The sequence below is a fragment of the Daldinia childiae genome (genome assembly GCF_008694065.1).
Source record: "Daldinia childiae strain JS-1345 chromosome Unknown Scaffold5, whole genome shotgun sequence".
Lineage (NCBI taxonomy): Eukaryota > Fungi > Ascomycota > Sordariomycetes > Xylariales > Hypoxylaceae > Daldinia > Daldinia childiae.
In genome coordinates, this window is record NW_022984646.1 from 1,691,078 (window position 1) to 1,704,074 (window position 12,997).

A 12,997-nucleotide genomic window follows, 5' to 3' on the forward strand; every position below is an offset into this window, starting at 1 on the left:
GAATTAAGTCAAATTTATTAGGTCTCCAGTGCCCTCAATTCACGATAGCATCGGTAATTTGCGACCTCGCCATTCTCGCCGTTTAACACTAATAGTTGAGCGGACGGCGCGCAAGACAAGAGCCCCGGAGATTCCATTAATGTGCTAAGTTGGAAGCTTAATATTTTCGATGCTGAGCATTGATATTTTCTGAGATCTCTTCTCAAACCTCGCCTACGGAATATGGGTAGGGTATCTGACTATGTGTCCCGGAAATCGGGTTCATTTCCCAACTTCATGGCCCGAAAAAGCGAGGCCTACCTACCAATGTCCACGAAGCCAAAGTCCAAATTCAGGGTCAAAGCTTTACTCGGTAATTGTCTTTATCGGAGAGTAGTTATATGGACTTTCATCGTCATTGTCCTGTTATCATATACCCTCTTTAACCCTGGATTAGCTGGAAGGCCACGGGACGTACTTGACTTAGTACATGGGAGTAGAAATGGGGTTAACGAAGCGCCTCAAGCCACCGAAAACATAGTCTTGCAAACACAGGATAGTCAAGATGATGTCCATATGCAGGACCCAGTAGAGGAGGAAAAGGTGCCAGTCGAGGAGGTGCAGGAGCAAGAAGAAGAGAAGGAAGAAGAGAAGCCAGAGGATGAAAAGGAAGAGGAAACCGAGGATAACTCCAACAGTCCGCATTGGCTCAGATACAAACAGTAAGTTATGGGCGGACTTGTCTAAGGGAATTGAAGAACTGGATTACTAATAATGAATCTATAGTCTCGATGGTTATTACAATGGTCTGAGGTCGCTTGTGTCATTCTCGGACTACAAGCCAGAGTACCCTGAAGTATCATCTACAGGCAGAGCATCTGAACCTTCACCTACACCTACTGTTCACCATTCTAAACAACCCAAGCCCAGTGTATATCGTCCTCATCCAGACTATGATTCCGACGAGTATCAGAAGACATATGTTCCTGTGAAGCGATGCTACATTGACGAGGATGATAAAGTTCCCGCTCCGGACTTATACGCATACAGCGGTGTCCCTCAAGGTCAGCCTAAAGCAGCTATTGGGTCTTACGATCTCCTAGGCTTGCGAGAAGATGTCTGCTTCGATCGCTTTGGCCGGTACGGACCATATGGCCTTGGATATGACTTGGAGGCTGGCGGGACGGGTGAAGCCCTCGACACCGAGCACGAGGGTAGCGAGGCGGTCTGGGAGAAGACCGGACAGATCAACTATGAAGGCGTCGACTGGGGATCAGCACAAGAGCGTTGCTACGCGGCGAATGAAGACCGATTTTTCACTGGTAACGAAACTAGAGATTTCGAACTGGCTCAGGCTGGCCGTAAGAGACTCGATCGCATTGCGATAGTTGTGCGAACTTACGTCGGATTCCAGTGGACAAGTCATGCTTTACTCAATTTCCGTGCCATGATCAATGAGCTTAGCCTACGATCTGGTGGTGAGTATGATATTCACTTTCTTTTACATGTTCGTGACAACAACGCACCTATCTGGGCGGATCCGACCACGGTCCAGAACATCCTCGATATCAACGTTCCTCCCGAGTTCCACGGACTCTGTACTCTTTGGTCTGAAGCTCAGATGAAACTGTACTATCCGGGTAACTTTGGCGATACCTTTGAAAACCCATCCAACGGTGATATCCATGGGGTTTACAGATCTGCACACATGCCGCTTCAGCATTTTGCGATGATGCATCCTGAGTATGCCCACTTTTGGAACTGGGAGATGGATATGCGCTGGACCGGATCGTATTACGAGTTATTCGATAGGCTTGGCAAGTGGGGTGCGGACCAAAGCCGAGAAGGTATGTGGGAACGGGCAAGCAAGTATTATATTCCCGGATTGCACGGCAACTGGGACAACTTCACGGAGCTCGTCCATCATGAAACTAAGCAATCTGGAAAACGACCAATCTTAGGTCCAGTCGTTTTCACTGGTAAATCCGGCCTCGAACAAGGAGAAGTATTCTTACCATCAAGCTGTGCGAGTGGATCAGATATGTCGCAAATGCGGAGTTGGCGAGGACGCGGACCTCATCACACTTAACCCGCTTTTTGATACCGACAACTCTGGTTGGGTGTTCGCTGGGGATGTGACCGGCTACGACACGCAGTATGAGAAGCCTCCGCGAAGGTGCGCTATTGTAACTGCTTCTCGATTGTCGCGTCGCCTGTTGAGAGTGATGCATGAGGAAACATGGCGCCTACACCATAGTATGTTTAGCGAGATGTTCCCGCCTTCGATGGCATTGCACCATGGTCTCAAAGCTGTATATGCCCCTCACCCGGTTTACTTGGACCGAAAGTGGCCTCAGGAGGAAATTGAAAAGGCTTTCAATGGTGGCCAAGACCACACTTCAGGCGGCCATGGCTCCCCATTCGATCTAACAAACGAGCATAACCATAAGGGGACGAGCTGGTACTACAATAGTGAATTCGCCGGTTTGTTGTGGCGTCGCTGGCTTGGTTATGCTCAGATGGATGGCAGAGGCAATAATGGTGGTCGTGCCGGCGAAGGTACCAAGAGAGGCGGACGGAAGGAGGAAGAGAACCCAAAGAACTCTGGCCGACTATGCCTACGGAGCATGCTCGTACATCCCATCAAGTGGGAAAACCCTGCCGAGCAGGAGTAAAACTAATAATAATGTGAGAGGAACCCGGTTTCTTTTGTGCGAGTAGAGGAACTTGTCGATGTACGACAACTGTCAACCGAACGGAAATATAGAATGAGGCAACCGGAATTAGGACATCAGAGGAGTAAAGACCTACGAAGAACCATTCATCATGCCTGGTACAGGGTACCACGAGCAACGGCATTTTACGGGCGTTCGCATATGAGGAGTCCGGTTTTTCAATTTCACTGCTTCCATCGTCATTTAGTCGGTGTTACTAGGCTTGCCCGAGAATAGAACTCGACCCCGTTTGAGCAAGACACCTGCCATGTTGTTTTTTGGGTTCGGCGTATAGCCCATTTTGTACATTCATACGACACTGGTACTAAGCATGGCCCATTTGCGCGAACCTATTATAGTCGAGGCCAGAAGCTAGGAGGAACCTACACGGCGCAGAGTTAAGTGTCTAACATGGCGGAGATGTGAAGTTGCTCAATGTATGTATATAATGTAATATCAGAAAAGAGCTTTTGCTATGTAACTAGCTTCTCGTGATTGCATGTATCAGATTGCCTGAGGGATAGTGCCGATGACGCAGTTATTCAAATGAAATTAAGATATGAGATTATCAAGTAGGAAGCCAGTCCATAATATGCTGCTACATTCCTGATTTGCCCAAGAATAATAAAGGAAATTCAATAAGAATAAACGATGAAGTGGTCTACATTACGATATATGCATGTTTCTATCGAAACCAACATTGTGCTTATATATCCAAGTATAGAGTCGCTTCCCCTCCGTAGATACTACTTCTCGTCACAGTATTAGTGCTAAGGACTAGCTTGGAAGATTGTATGACAGACACTTCAATATATACTCATGTATATGGAGTGTTTTTAGACATGAAGGTTGAGCGAATGGGTTGATACCTAGCTACTAAACTAGAGAGGATGTTAATGGAAACTAGTATATGGTAAACAGAAGTAGTCTGGCTTCTAGTAATAGAGCGTACTATACTGTCTCGAGTCGTTAAAACCATATGATGGGTGTTAGACCAAGTACCTAACATAGCAACTTACTATTATCATCATCTTTAGATGTCCATCTTGTTTTCCTCATCTCGAGTTACTCTAGATAAGACAGCACTGGAGAGCATTTTTTACGAATTATCAAGTAATAATGCTTAGTTAAGCACAATTACGTAACATCTTAACAAAGACTTGGAAACTTATACATAGTTTGAACAATGGAAAAAAAGCAGTTGCAATATATTTCTATCGTAACATATCGACCTATCCCTACCCTCCATTCCTCGTTCCGACGCCTCATCGACTCATGACATGACATGACGGATACCCAACGTCCGCCTACAGCTTCTCGAATTCCCGCCCCGCCGTCTCTTCGGTAGTTCACGGAGGACACAGCGAGACAAAGAGAAGAGACCGGTCTCCGGCATACACGCATGGAAGAGAATATCAATATATCAATCCGACCATCCGAAATCCTTCCTCCCCCTCGAGAATAACCAGAACGGAATATATAAACAAGAAACGTGGGAAATAGCTACTCAACTCAATCCCTCGATGCGAGACCCTTGAAAAGGGTTTCCAAAGCAGCGCACGCGCCGCAGGGAGAGAAAAAAAGACGAGTAGCCAACGTCAAATACTTCATATAAACAAGCAAGCAAACACCCCTATTGCGAGATGATGAGATGATGAAATCCAGGAGTCTATATCAAAATAAAGACGCCTAACCGGGACATCCGGGGTAGTTAGTTGCCCAGAATTGCCAGATAGGTTGGTCCCGACCTAGCCCGATCTGGGGGCCAGTCGGAAGCACTCCGACCTCGGGAAGAGCGGGATCTTGAGATGGGATGGATAGGGGTAGGGGTAGGTATATAAGGGGGTAGTTAAGGTATGTGATGGGGCCGGAAATCGGCTGGTATCGGGGCGTAAATAAGGGAGCCGAACGCTATAGAACCCGTCAACGCCGTAGAACGCCACCAGCCACCAGCCTCCGGGACTCCTAAACAGAAAATTAAAGTGATCAACCGGATGAAAGCGACGTTTTAACAGTAAGACTGGGAGTGATATATAGAAAGTGAGGCTATGATTGGAAATCTTCAGCTGTCACAGCCGCCAGCAGTTGAATTCGAATACGCTCTCCCTTACTTCTTGAGGACCGCGTCGTAGATGCTCAAGACGCCAGTGATGGCAGTGCCGGTCAGGATACCCCTATAGCCGCCATATATGGCCGTGTTGATGCGAGCAATAGACGTCTCGTCTATCCAGCCACCAAATGTAATCCCCTGGCCGTAGACCACATAAGAAATCAGAGCCTTGGCGATGCTAAAGGTCAATGGGTCTACAACCGAGTCCGACGCGTGCGAGCGGCGACCCGGGCGACCGTGGTTGGAGTTGACAGTTAAATTGAAAAAGTAGCCGGCAATGCTAGGCAGGACAGCGCTCGTGAAACCCCAGAGAAGTGCAGGAGACCAGAAGGACGAGGTCAAGAGCAGGAACATGTCGGGAACGAAGACTGGGAAGTCCCTTGTGCCGAGAAAGGTGATGGCGGGGACGGTAAACGCATATCGGTCAGCTAGTATTTCGGGACGCAAGAAATAGAGCTCAAACGCGGATATAGCGAAGAGCACCGAGGCTACGGTCGATAAGCTTTCACGCGTTGCTTGGGTGGCTTCTGTAATTCCTGACTCCCTGTATAGAGACACGACGTGCGTCCTAACAGCAACGGTAGAGCGGTCGACGGCTTCGGCAACATCCGCGGGAGTGGCAGGAAGCGGGATACGGCTTGCAAGAGACAGAGCACGGCCAGGAGTACGCGCAAGAGCGGTGGCAGTGCTTGTAGGCTCATCATCATCATCAGATCTATAAGTTAATGTTAGTAGACCGATCGAGATGTCTGAGACGGACGGCACACGGTTATTGCGAACCACGACGTAACTTACTCTGGAGCAAGAATCTCTTCGGCAGCCTTGGTTACTCGTCGTTTAGTAGCCTTTAGCCTCTCTACAGCGCCCTCGGGAGCATCCCTTTTGACTGGTGACCCAGTAGTTCGGGCGCGGCTGGAGAAGTAGTTGGCGAGTTTGGGGTCGGACGAAAAGGTAGACGAGTTCTCGGCCAAATACTCGTCAAGGGCAAGTTCGAGCTCAGATTTCTTGAACGATTCGTAACTATTTTTCGCAAACAAAGGGAAAACGTGTTAGCCATGTTATTCTTGTCTCGGATCGGCACGTGGGGCCGAAGAATGTAATCTCATCATTCCGCATTCCGCATTCCGCATTCCAGACGGGACGGAGATGGTGATGTAATAATCTACCTATATAAGTGCTGTCTTAGGACGTACTAACGCCGAGTTGCGAACAAACTTCATGATAACACAAATACAACAAGCTTCGAATTGTGGACATTATTAAGGGATTGGTATTCTAATAAAATAATACATACTTCCTGAGACCTGTGTACTGGGCAAGCTCAGCCAAATCAGTCTTTCGCTGCCTCTGCAGCCAACTGTTTGCGCCGGACATTGTTGGGTACGAGCTTATAGGTTTGCTTGAATTGGTATAAGCGGTGTCGCGCAGGGTAGGCGATTAAGATGCAATAATTTTTGAAGAAATTAGTAGCTGGTGGTCCGTGACGTAGCTAAGGGGGGGTTTTAAGTTGCTGAGACGAGGCTTGTATTGATGGTGTGTGATGATAATGAGATATGAGAGATATGAGATTGCGCCGTGTTGCGCAGGGGCGCGTGCGTGTGTACGTAGCGGTAGCGGTAGCGGTAGTGTGATGGGTGGGAAAAAAGATAGGGAGGATTTCCCGCGGTGGTGCGCTTGAGTTGTTTATGTTTTCTTATTCTGTCTTGTCTATTGACGTGCAGGTGCAGGTGCGGGAGCGCCCAAGGTCTACCTGCTAATCAAGCTGCCGCTTTCCTGCCTGACCTTGCTTTGGGGGCAGCGGGCTACTAGGATCCGCTGTGGTTCGTTCTTGACCCCCCAGAATACGGTATTTCTCACTAGTATTTTTAGTACCTAACCCGGTAGGTACATGTACCTTAGGTACCTAGCAGGTAGGTTAGCTAATACGTCAATAATAGGAAAACGGGATATCAATGCACGGTGCACCGATTGGGAAATCCAACGTTGTGATTTGCTATATCGAGGTGTCATCGTCCCATTTTACTTGTTTACTCACTGTGGAGACGGAGCTCTCATCAATGAAAAACGCGCTGCCACGTCTTAAAGAAGTTTGAATTTTTCAAAAATTGGGGCGTCGGACGTGTCAATAAGGATCCTCGAATTCTTGAAGATAATTCTTTTTATTTTATGTTTGTTCGTGTATCCTAATCTATATGCTACAGGGTCTCTGCTATGTAATGTCCCTGATGTATGACTTATGCTTTCTAGAGACGAGATGTTCTCATATACAATAGGTAGGCATCCAACCAATGTCGAATATAGAGCTCTTCCCTCTTACACGATTCATAAATCGATACAATTGACAAACCTCTCGTTGCCTCTCTTAACCAATCTTATAGGGATATACTTATCTCCGTGTAACTTTAATGTAATATAGCTTCTAGCTTCTTTCACTGTATCCCTCGATTTCCCTTGCGCTAGCTTGTATAAGTTCGTCTTCTCGTCTTGGCTCATATTGGCGACCTTTTCATCGCTCGCCCACTCGTCTACTGCGAGTTCAATGCTATACTTCTGGAAGATGACGGCTAATGCCGCGACTAGCTCCACGATTGCTACGCGGCGGCCCAAGCACGCTCGTGCGCCATCTGAGAAAGGGATGAACGAACCCCGTGGCGGACGGTACAGCTGTGCGCTGGTATCGGATCCAGTATAACCACCAAAGTCTTCCGTGTCCCCGCTCTCGATTGTGGTGCTACTACCCTTCGTTGAATCCGTTTGGAACCATCGCTCAGGAACGAACTCATCAATGTCCGTCTCAGCACTGGTGATCTTACTTGGCTTAGTCGGCCAGTATCTCGGATTGCGTTGTGCGGCTGCGATCACCACGCCAATAGACGAGTCCCGAGGAAGTACGTGTCCCACTCCTTGTATCGTAACGGATTGGTCTTGCGCCGGGGTTACCATCTTCGGTATATCCACTACAGGCGGTAGTAAACGGAGTGTTTCGTTAATAACAGCACCAACCATCGAACCGAGGAGAGGATTCAGACACGCCTCATAATCCCATGTTTCTGCGTCCGTATTTCCTAGAAGATTATCGATATCCCGTTGCAATCTCCTTTGAGAAGCCGGACTGGATGCTAGGTAGGCGAGTGTGAAATGGAGAACGTTAGCTGTAGTCTCATGTCCTGCTACTATATTCACAAATGCGTTGCCTATGATTTCCGAGTCCGATAATCGTGCAACTTGGGCTCCTTTTTTAGTTGATCCATTGGCTGGCACATCTCCGTAGCTTGTGCGGACTAACGAGCCCATTATATCAAGACCCTGTTCCGCGTTATTTCCTTTCTGCACGTCTTCAATCTTTTCCTGCAGGAACTCGTTCATGTAGCCTAAAAAGTTCGCTTCTCCTTCCAGAGCCTGTTTTGCGTGCTTGTTAGGGATAATTCTGAGTATCCATTTCGGCGCGATCAGAAGGAGGATGAGATATTTCAGGGTGCGAGCCAATGCTTCTACGAAACTCAACGTATGTCCTGGAGGAGGTTCGTGAGTTCCGTACTTGGTTAATCTTGGATCGGCATCAGGTGGGAACTCTTGGCCGGGCCAGAGGATCTTGAGGCCGAATCCGATGTTTGCGATGATATTTAACATGAGAGATGCCGTATCGTGCTCAAGAGTCTTAAATGTCTTGTTTCCTAAACCATCGGAGCCGAGCCAGATGTTAATAACCCCTGGGTCTGGCTAATACACTCCCTGAAGACCAACGCGGCATTCCTCTCGTTGAAGGAAGCCGAGGTAATCTTGCGGTGCATGCGCCAAGCAGCGCCCTCAAGCGTCACTACATTCTGGCCATATTGAGCAAGAATAGCATAGGACTTTGTCGGCTTTGGGAACGCCTCTCGCTTTGATGTTATCTGGTGAATAGCCTCTGCATTTTCCGTAAAGCATATGATTCTCCCTGGGGAAACAACCAAAAAGGTATCTCCGAGTTTAGCAAATAGTTTATGGTTTTCCACATACTGCCAGTTAGGATTCAAAACACTAATATTACATGCATTAGATTACTGAGTAATAACACTAGGAGTTGGTTAGATTGCTCACGGTTCAATGTCTTCCCAATATTTGCGTGGAAGAAGTCTGAACAAACGGGACCAAAATTTATGAAATATTTGACCTAATCGGTTCCATGGGCTAATAGCTATGATAAAGGTTAGCTTTGCGGTTTAAAAATATTTAGGAGTATGTAAAAGAGTAACTAAGGGTTGAAAGAGTTGAAATTGAATCAACTTACGAACAACGAAGTAAGGGAAGCCGGATCGTTTGGCAGCAGCAATGTTGGCTCTAAGCCCCGATACGGTATTGAATATGAAGTATATAACCGCTGCACCTAGCAGCAATAATATTGTTGAAACCATGATAACGACTTATTGACCCCCGCCAATACTTTCGAGCGTTCTGCCCGCCGGGGCAAGACTATGCAAGTATATGTATATACACTATAATAAAGTATTCGACCTATACCTAAATAGAAGAATACCTAGTTATACTTAAGATTAAAGAGGACTTTGTCAAACAGGGGTTGACAAAAAAAACAAGCTGTTAAAAATGTTAAATGAATAAAAGAAACAATTTAACAAAATAAGACAAGAAAAATATTTCGCGCAGTCTACTTGAATATTATAACTGGAATAAGTATCTAGATTTAGGGGGCGAGTGATGGATATACGCGATTGATTGTTCGGCCCTAACGTTTCGGGACCCTGACATCCCGAGCGCTATTCCAAGATCCTTCCAACTGCGTTTCCGTCCGATGGCGAGTTCCCCGGTTGACTTCCATTCTTAGAGGCTCGGAAAACGGCTATCTTTTTGGTCTCATTATTAATAGCCTTCATGTCGTTGGAACCCCGCAATTTCCCTTGTTTCAAGGTTTATGTTTCAAGTACTATGACAACATTCTGCGTGAACGACTTATACAATTAACTATTATACTTGGGTAAGTTAGGTACCTACCTAAACTATGAGAGAGAAAAATTCCATTAGTTAAGTGTAAAAGTAGTATGAGTATATCTATACGAACTAAATTAATCAAGCGAACCCCATTCGTCTTTAGGAAAACATATGGTGGGCTAAATCCTTGGTAGCGATGTAACTAGGTGTGGACGTTATAAGTCTCGAGTCAACAGCTGTTTGCTGGATTTGGAATGTGACCCGTGAAATACCTACTCAGCTTCCGTTGTTACACCCATTCTAGAACTTTTACCTGTTCGCCTCTTACAGAGCTAACTCCGCATCAAGACTGGATCGTTACGTGCATAATTAGGTAGCTATGTTACCGAGGTTGAAAGAAAAATATTCCAAAGTCCTTTATTTAACAATTATTTTGTTACGTACGGTAGTGTTACCTCTAGTGGATAGATCCGTTAATACCGTTTAAGGCTTGCACAAGTGTATAATTTATCGATGTTTAGGTACTCCCATGTATACATAACTAGGTAGTAACGTTTAAAGTTACCTGCTCATCAACTCTAATGTTATTTATACCTCCTGAGTTTGTCTTACACAAATGTATGCAATTAATTACTTAAAGTAGTACATGTCGAAAATAGCGATATGATGTGTAACTGCGAGAAGCAAAAAAAAAAATCATGGGGCTCGTGTCTCGGGTAGCTCCGAAGAGGCTGCGGAATTGCAAGGTATCTCCGCGCTGACGTAGTTGGCGCTGAAACCTTTCCGATCTCACATCCTGATGATTGTAAAGTCAGATTATGTAAAGTGTATAGCTTCCATAACATGATCTTGAAGTCGCCAATATATACATATGGCCAAAGCCTACAAGGATCATGACTTTCATTTCAAACATTAAGCGATTCCATCGCAACAATGTCGCAACTGTACGTAACTCGTCGCTTGCTGAGATCTCGGGCGCGCTCGGCGATCTTGGTACCCTTCTGCCTCTTATGATCACCCTCGCGGTCAACGGCTCAATCTCGCTATCGACGACGCTTGTATTTTCCGGCTTCTTCAACCTCGTAACCGGTGTCGTATTCGGTATTCCCTTACCGGTACAGCCTATGAAGGCTATCGCAGCGGCAGCCATAGCCTCTCGCGCCTCGGAACGCGAAACCGTAGCAGCGGGAAGCGTGGTAGCTATTATCGTGTTGCTCCTGAGCATCACAGGTTTATTGCACTGGGTCACGCGTATAATACCCATTCCTGTAGTTAAAGGAATTCAATTCGGCGCTGGTCTCTCCCTCGTCATCTCCGCGGGTACTTCTTTGCTCCAGCCCTTTATCCATAATTGGGCTTTCGCTCTCGACAACCTCGTCTGGTCCTTAGCCGCCTTCTTGCTGCTCATATTGACCCAGAGAGCATCTCGGTTTCCGTACGCCCTAATTATATTCGTTACCGGCCTAGTCCTCGCTATAATATTTGTTGCTACGAGCTCCTACCACCTACCGCATTTCCATGTCTGGCGCCCCTGGTTTACACTTCCGCGGTGGAGTGCTGATGCTATCGGCATGGGCATCGCGCAGCTGCCACTGACGACGTTAAATTCGATCATTGCCGCGAGTGCCCTCGCAACGGATCTGCTACCTGATCTGCCGGCGCCCAGCGTCACTGCTCTCGGCATTAGCGTTGCCGTTATGAACCTTTTGGGATGTTGGTTTGGTGCTATGCCTGTCTGTCATGGGGCCGGGGGGCTTGCGGCACAGTACAGATTTGGTGCGCGGAGCGGTGCAAGCATCATCTTGCTGGGTCTATTTAAGATGATACTCGGTATTGTCTTCGGCGAGACGTTACTGGGATCTTCTAAAGGGGTTTCCGAAGAGCCTTCTGGGTATCATGGTCATCGCTGCCGGTCTAGAACTGGCAAAGGTGGGCCAGAGCCTAAACCACGGCGCCTCGGATCTATGGGAGTCATCAGTAGATCAGGGTCAACAGAAGAGGCATAAAGACATCTCGGATCAGGAAAGGTCAGAGAGGTGGACTGTTATGCTCATGACTACGGCAGGCATCTTGGCTTTCAAGAACGACGCTGTTGGTTTTGTAGCTGGGATGCTCTGCCACTGGGCCTACAAGTTTGCGAATTGGATAGAGAAGAGAGCAATCACCGGTCAAGTGAAAGAAGACCACTCTTACACGCTTGAGGAATATGTATGATTTTATTATTAAGAATATGAAAGCTTGTTTAACAAATATATAACTTAAGACCGCTATACGACTTATAGCGTAGAGGTTCCTTTTCGTTGTACTACTCTAAGTATGATTTACCTATGCTCAACCTTTGTGATAAATATCCCCATAGTATGTGATTCATAAAGGAAAGCTGAATGAGTATTATACGTGTATTCAATACTATGGTAAATACTAATGTTATACCTTTGTAAGATACTACAAGGTTCATACAAATTTACTAGCAATGTCTATATTTCGAATCTACTTACTCAAATTACTAGGAGCATGTAATGTGAATATGAACTTAGTCTTACGACTGCCCAAGTTTGATCTCATCTGTCTATGCATATAAACTGACTCGATGTGCCTTGAAGCCCGATATGTACATTCAAGCAGCACATATTGGGCATCTGCATTAGTCTCGTGTCAATTGACCAAGGATGGTATAAGTATGGATATATTTGGCAATCTTTCGGAAAGATGTCCGCGATGATTGATGGGAAACTTTCTTATCATAATCTATCTGTTACACACGTATAGGTGTGAGACTGGAAACAGCTGTAAAAAATAAAGCGCAGTTGACCATAGAGTTCGAGGAGAAGCTCCATTGCTTCACTGCTGCAGAAGCTAAACAGCCTAACCAAGTTAGCAGCTTTAAAGCGCCGATTAGTTCACCCCCTACCAACCAATTACAACCAATCACAGTTAGCCAACAAGCTCTACCCGAACATGCACAGAAAAAGCACCAGTACCTTTATAGATTAGTGGCTTTTAGTGGCTGTAAAAAGTGCCTTGGCGGGGAAATCAAATCAGAAATTTGGCACTGTCAGACCATTAGAGCCATTAGAGCCATTAGAGCCATTGGAAGCCATTAGCATTTGCTGTATTTTTTTTACGTTGCGGGAAGGCGGTCACAACAATCCCGTTCCTTTCTACTGGCAGTACACCCACCTTCAACTCTCCATACTATTTTCCTTAACAAACCCCAAACCGGCACGCCGTAGACGAAGGAGCTGTATTCAATTCAACAGCGATGACT

The 12,997-nt window shown here is 46.4% G+C and overlaps 5 protein-coding genes across 6 annotated transcripts; 2 read left to right on the forward strand and 3 right to left on the reverse strand.

Annotated features, from left to right (window-relative positions):
• Positions 1–555: 555 nt before the first annotated feature.
• Positions 556–2,654, forward strand: GL218_05587 (uncharacterized protein; the record flags this gene model as incomplete). Its single annotated transcript, XM_033582259.1, has 3 exons — positions 556–701; positions 766–1,897; positions 1,947–2,654. The coding sequence occupies 3 exons, from the start codon at positions 556–558 to the stop codon at positions 2,652–2,654; spliced, it is 1,986 nt and encodes a 661-aa protein (XP_033434959.1).
• A 2,146-nt stretch (positions 2,655–4,800) lies between these two features.
• GL218_05588 (uncharacterized protein) lies at positions 4,801–6,177 on the reverse strand (the record flags this gene model as incomplete). The annotated part of the gene is made up of 3 exons (XM_033582260.1): positions 4,801–5,518; positions 5,599–5,823; positions 6,098–6,177. The coding sequence occupies 3 exons, from the start codon at positions 6,175–6,177 to the stop codon at positions 4,801–4,803; spliced, it is 1,023 nt and encodes a 340-aa protein (XP_033434952.1).
• Positions 6,178–7,125: 948 nt separating this feature from the next.
• On the reverse strand, positions 7,126–8,433 carry GL218_05589 (Cytochrome P450 3A5; the record flags this gene model as incomplete). The annotated part of the gene is made up of 1 exon (XM_033582261.1): positions 7,126–8,433. One exon carries the CDS (start codon positions 8,431–8,433, stop codon positions 7,126–7,128), a length of 1,308 nt encoding a protein of 435 aa, XP_033434953.1.
• Positions 8,434–8,879: 446 nt separating this feature from the next.
• GL218_05590 (putative cytochrome p450 protein) lies at positions 8,880–9,197 on the reverse strand (the record flags this gene model as incomplete). Its single annotated transcript, XM_033582262.1, has 2 exons — positions 8,880–8,980; positions 9,074–9,197. 2 exons carry the CDS (start codon positions 9,195–9,197, stop codon positions 8,880–8,882), a joined length of 225 nt encoding a protein of 74 aa, XP_033434579.1.
• Positions 9,198–10,622: 1,425 nt separating this feature from the next.
• On the forward strand, positions 10,623–11,735 carry GL218_05591 (Molybdate transporter 1; the record flags this gene model as incomplete). Of its 2 annotated transcripts, none has more annotated exons than XM_033582263.1 (1): positions 10,623–11,735. In XM_033582263.1, the coding sequence occupies one exon, from the start codon at positions 10,623–10,625 to the stop codon at positions 11,733–11,735; it is 1,113 nt and encodes a 370-aa protein (XP_033434577.1). The 2 variants fall into 2 exon arrangements, with proteins under 2 accessions (XP_033434577.1, XP_033434578.1); XM_033582264.1 differs by having other exon boundaries at positions 10,740–11,735.
• Positions 11,736–12,997: the final 1,262 nt, after the last annotated feature.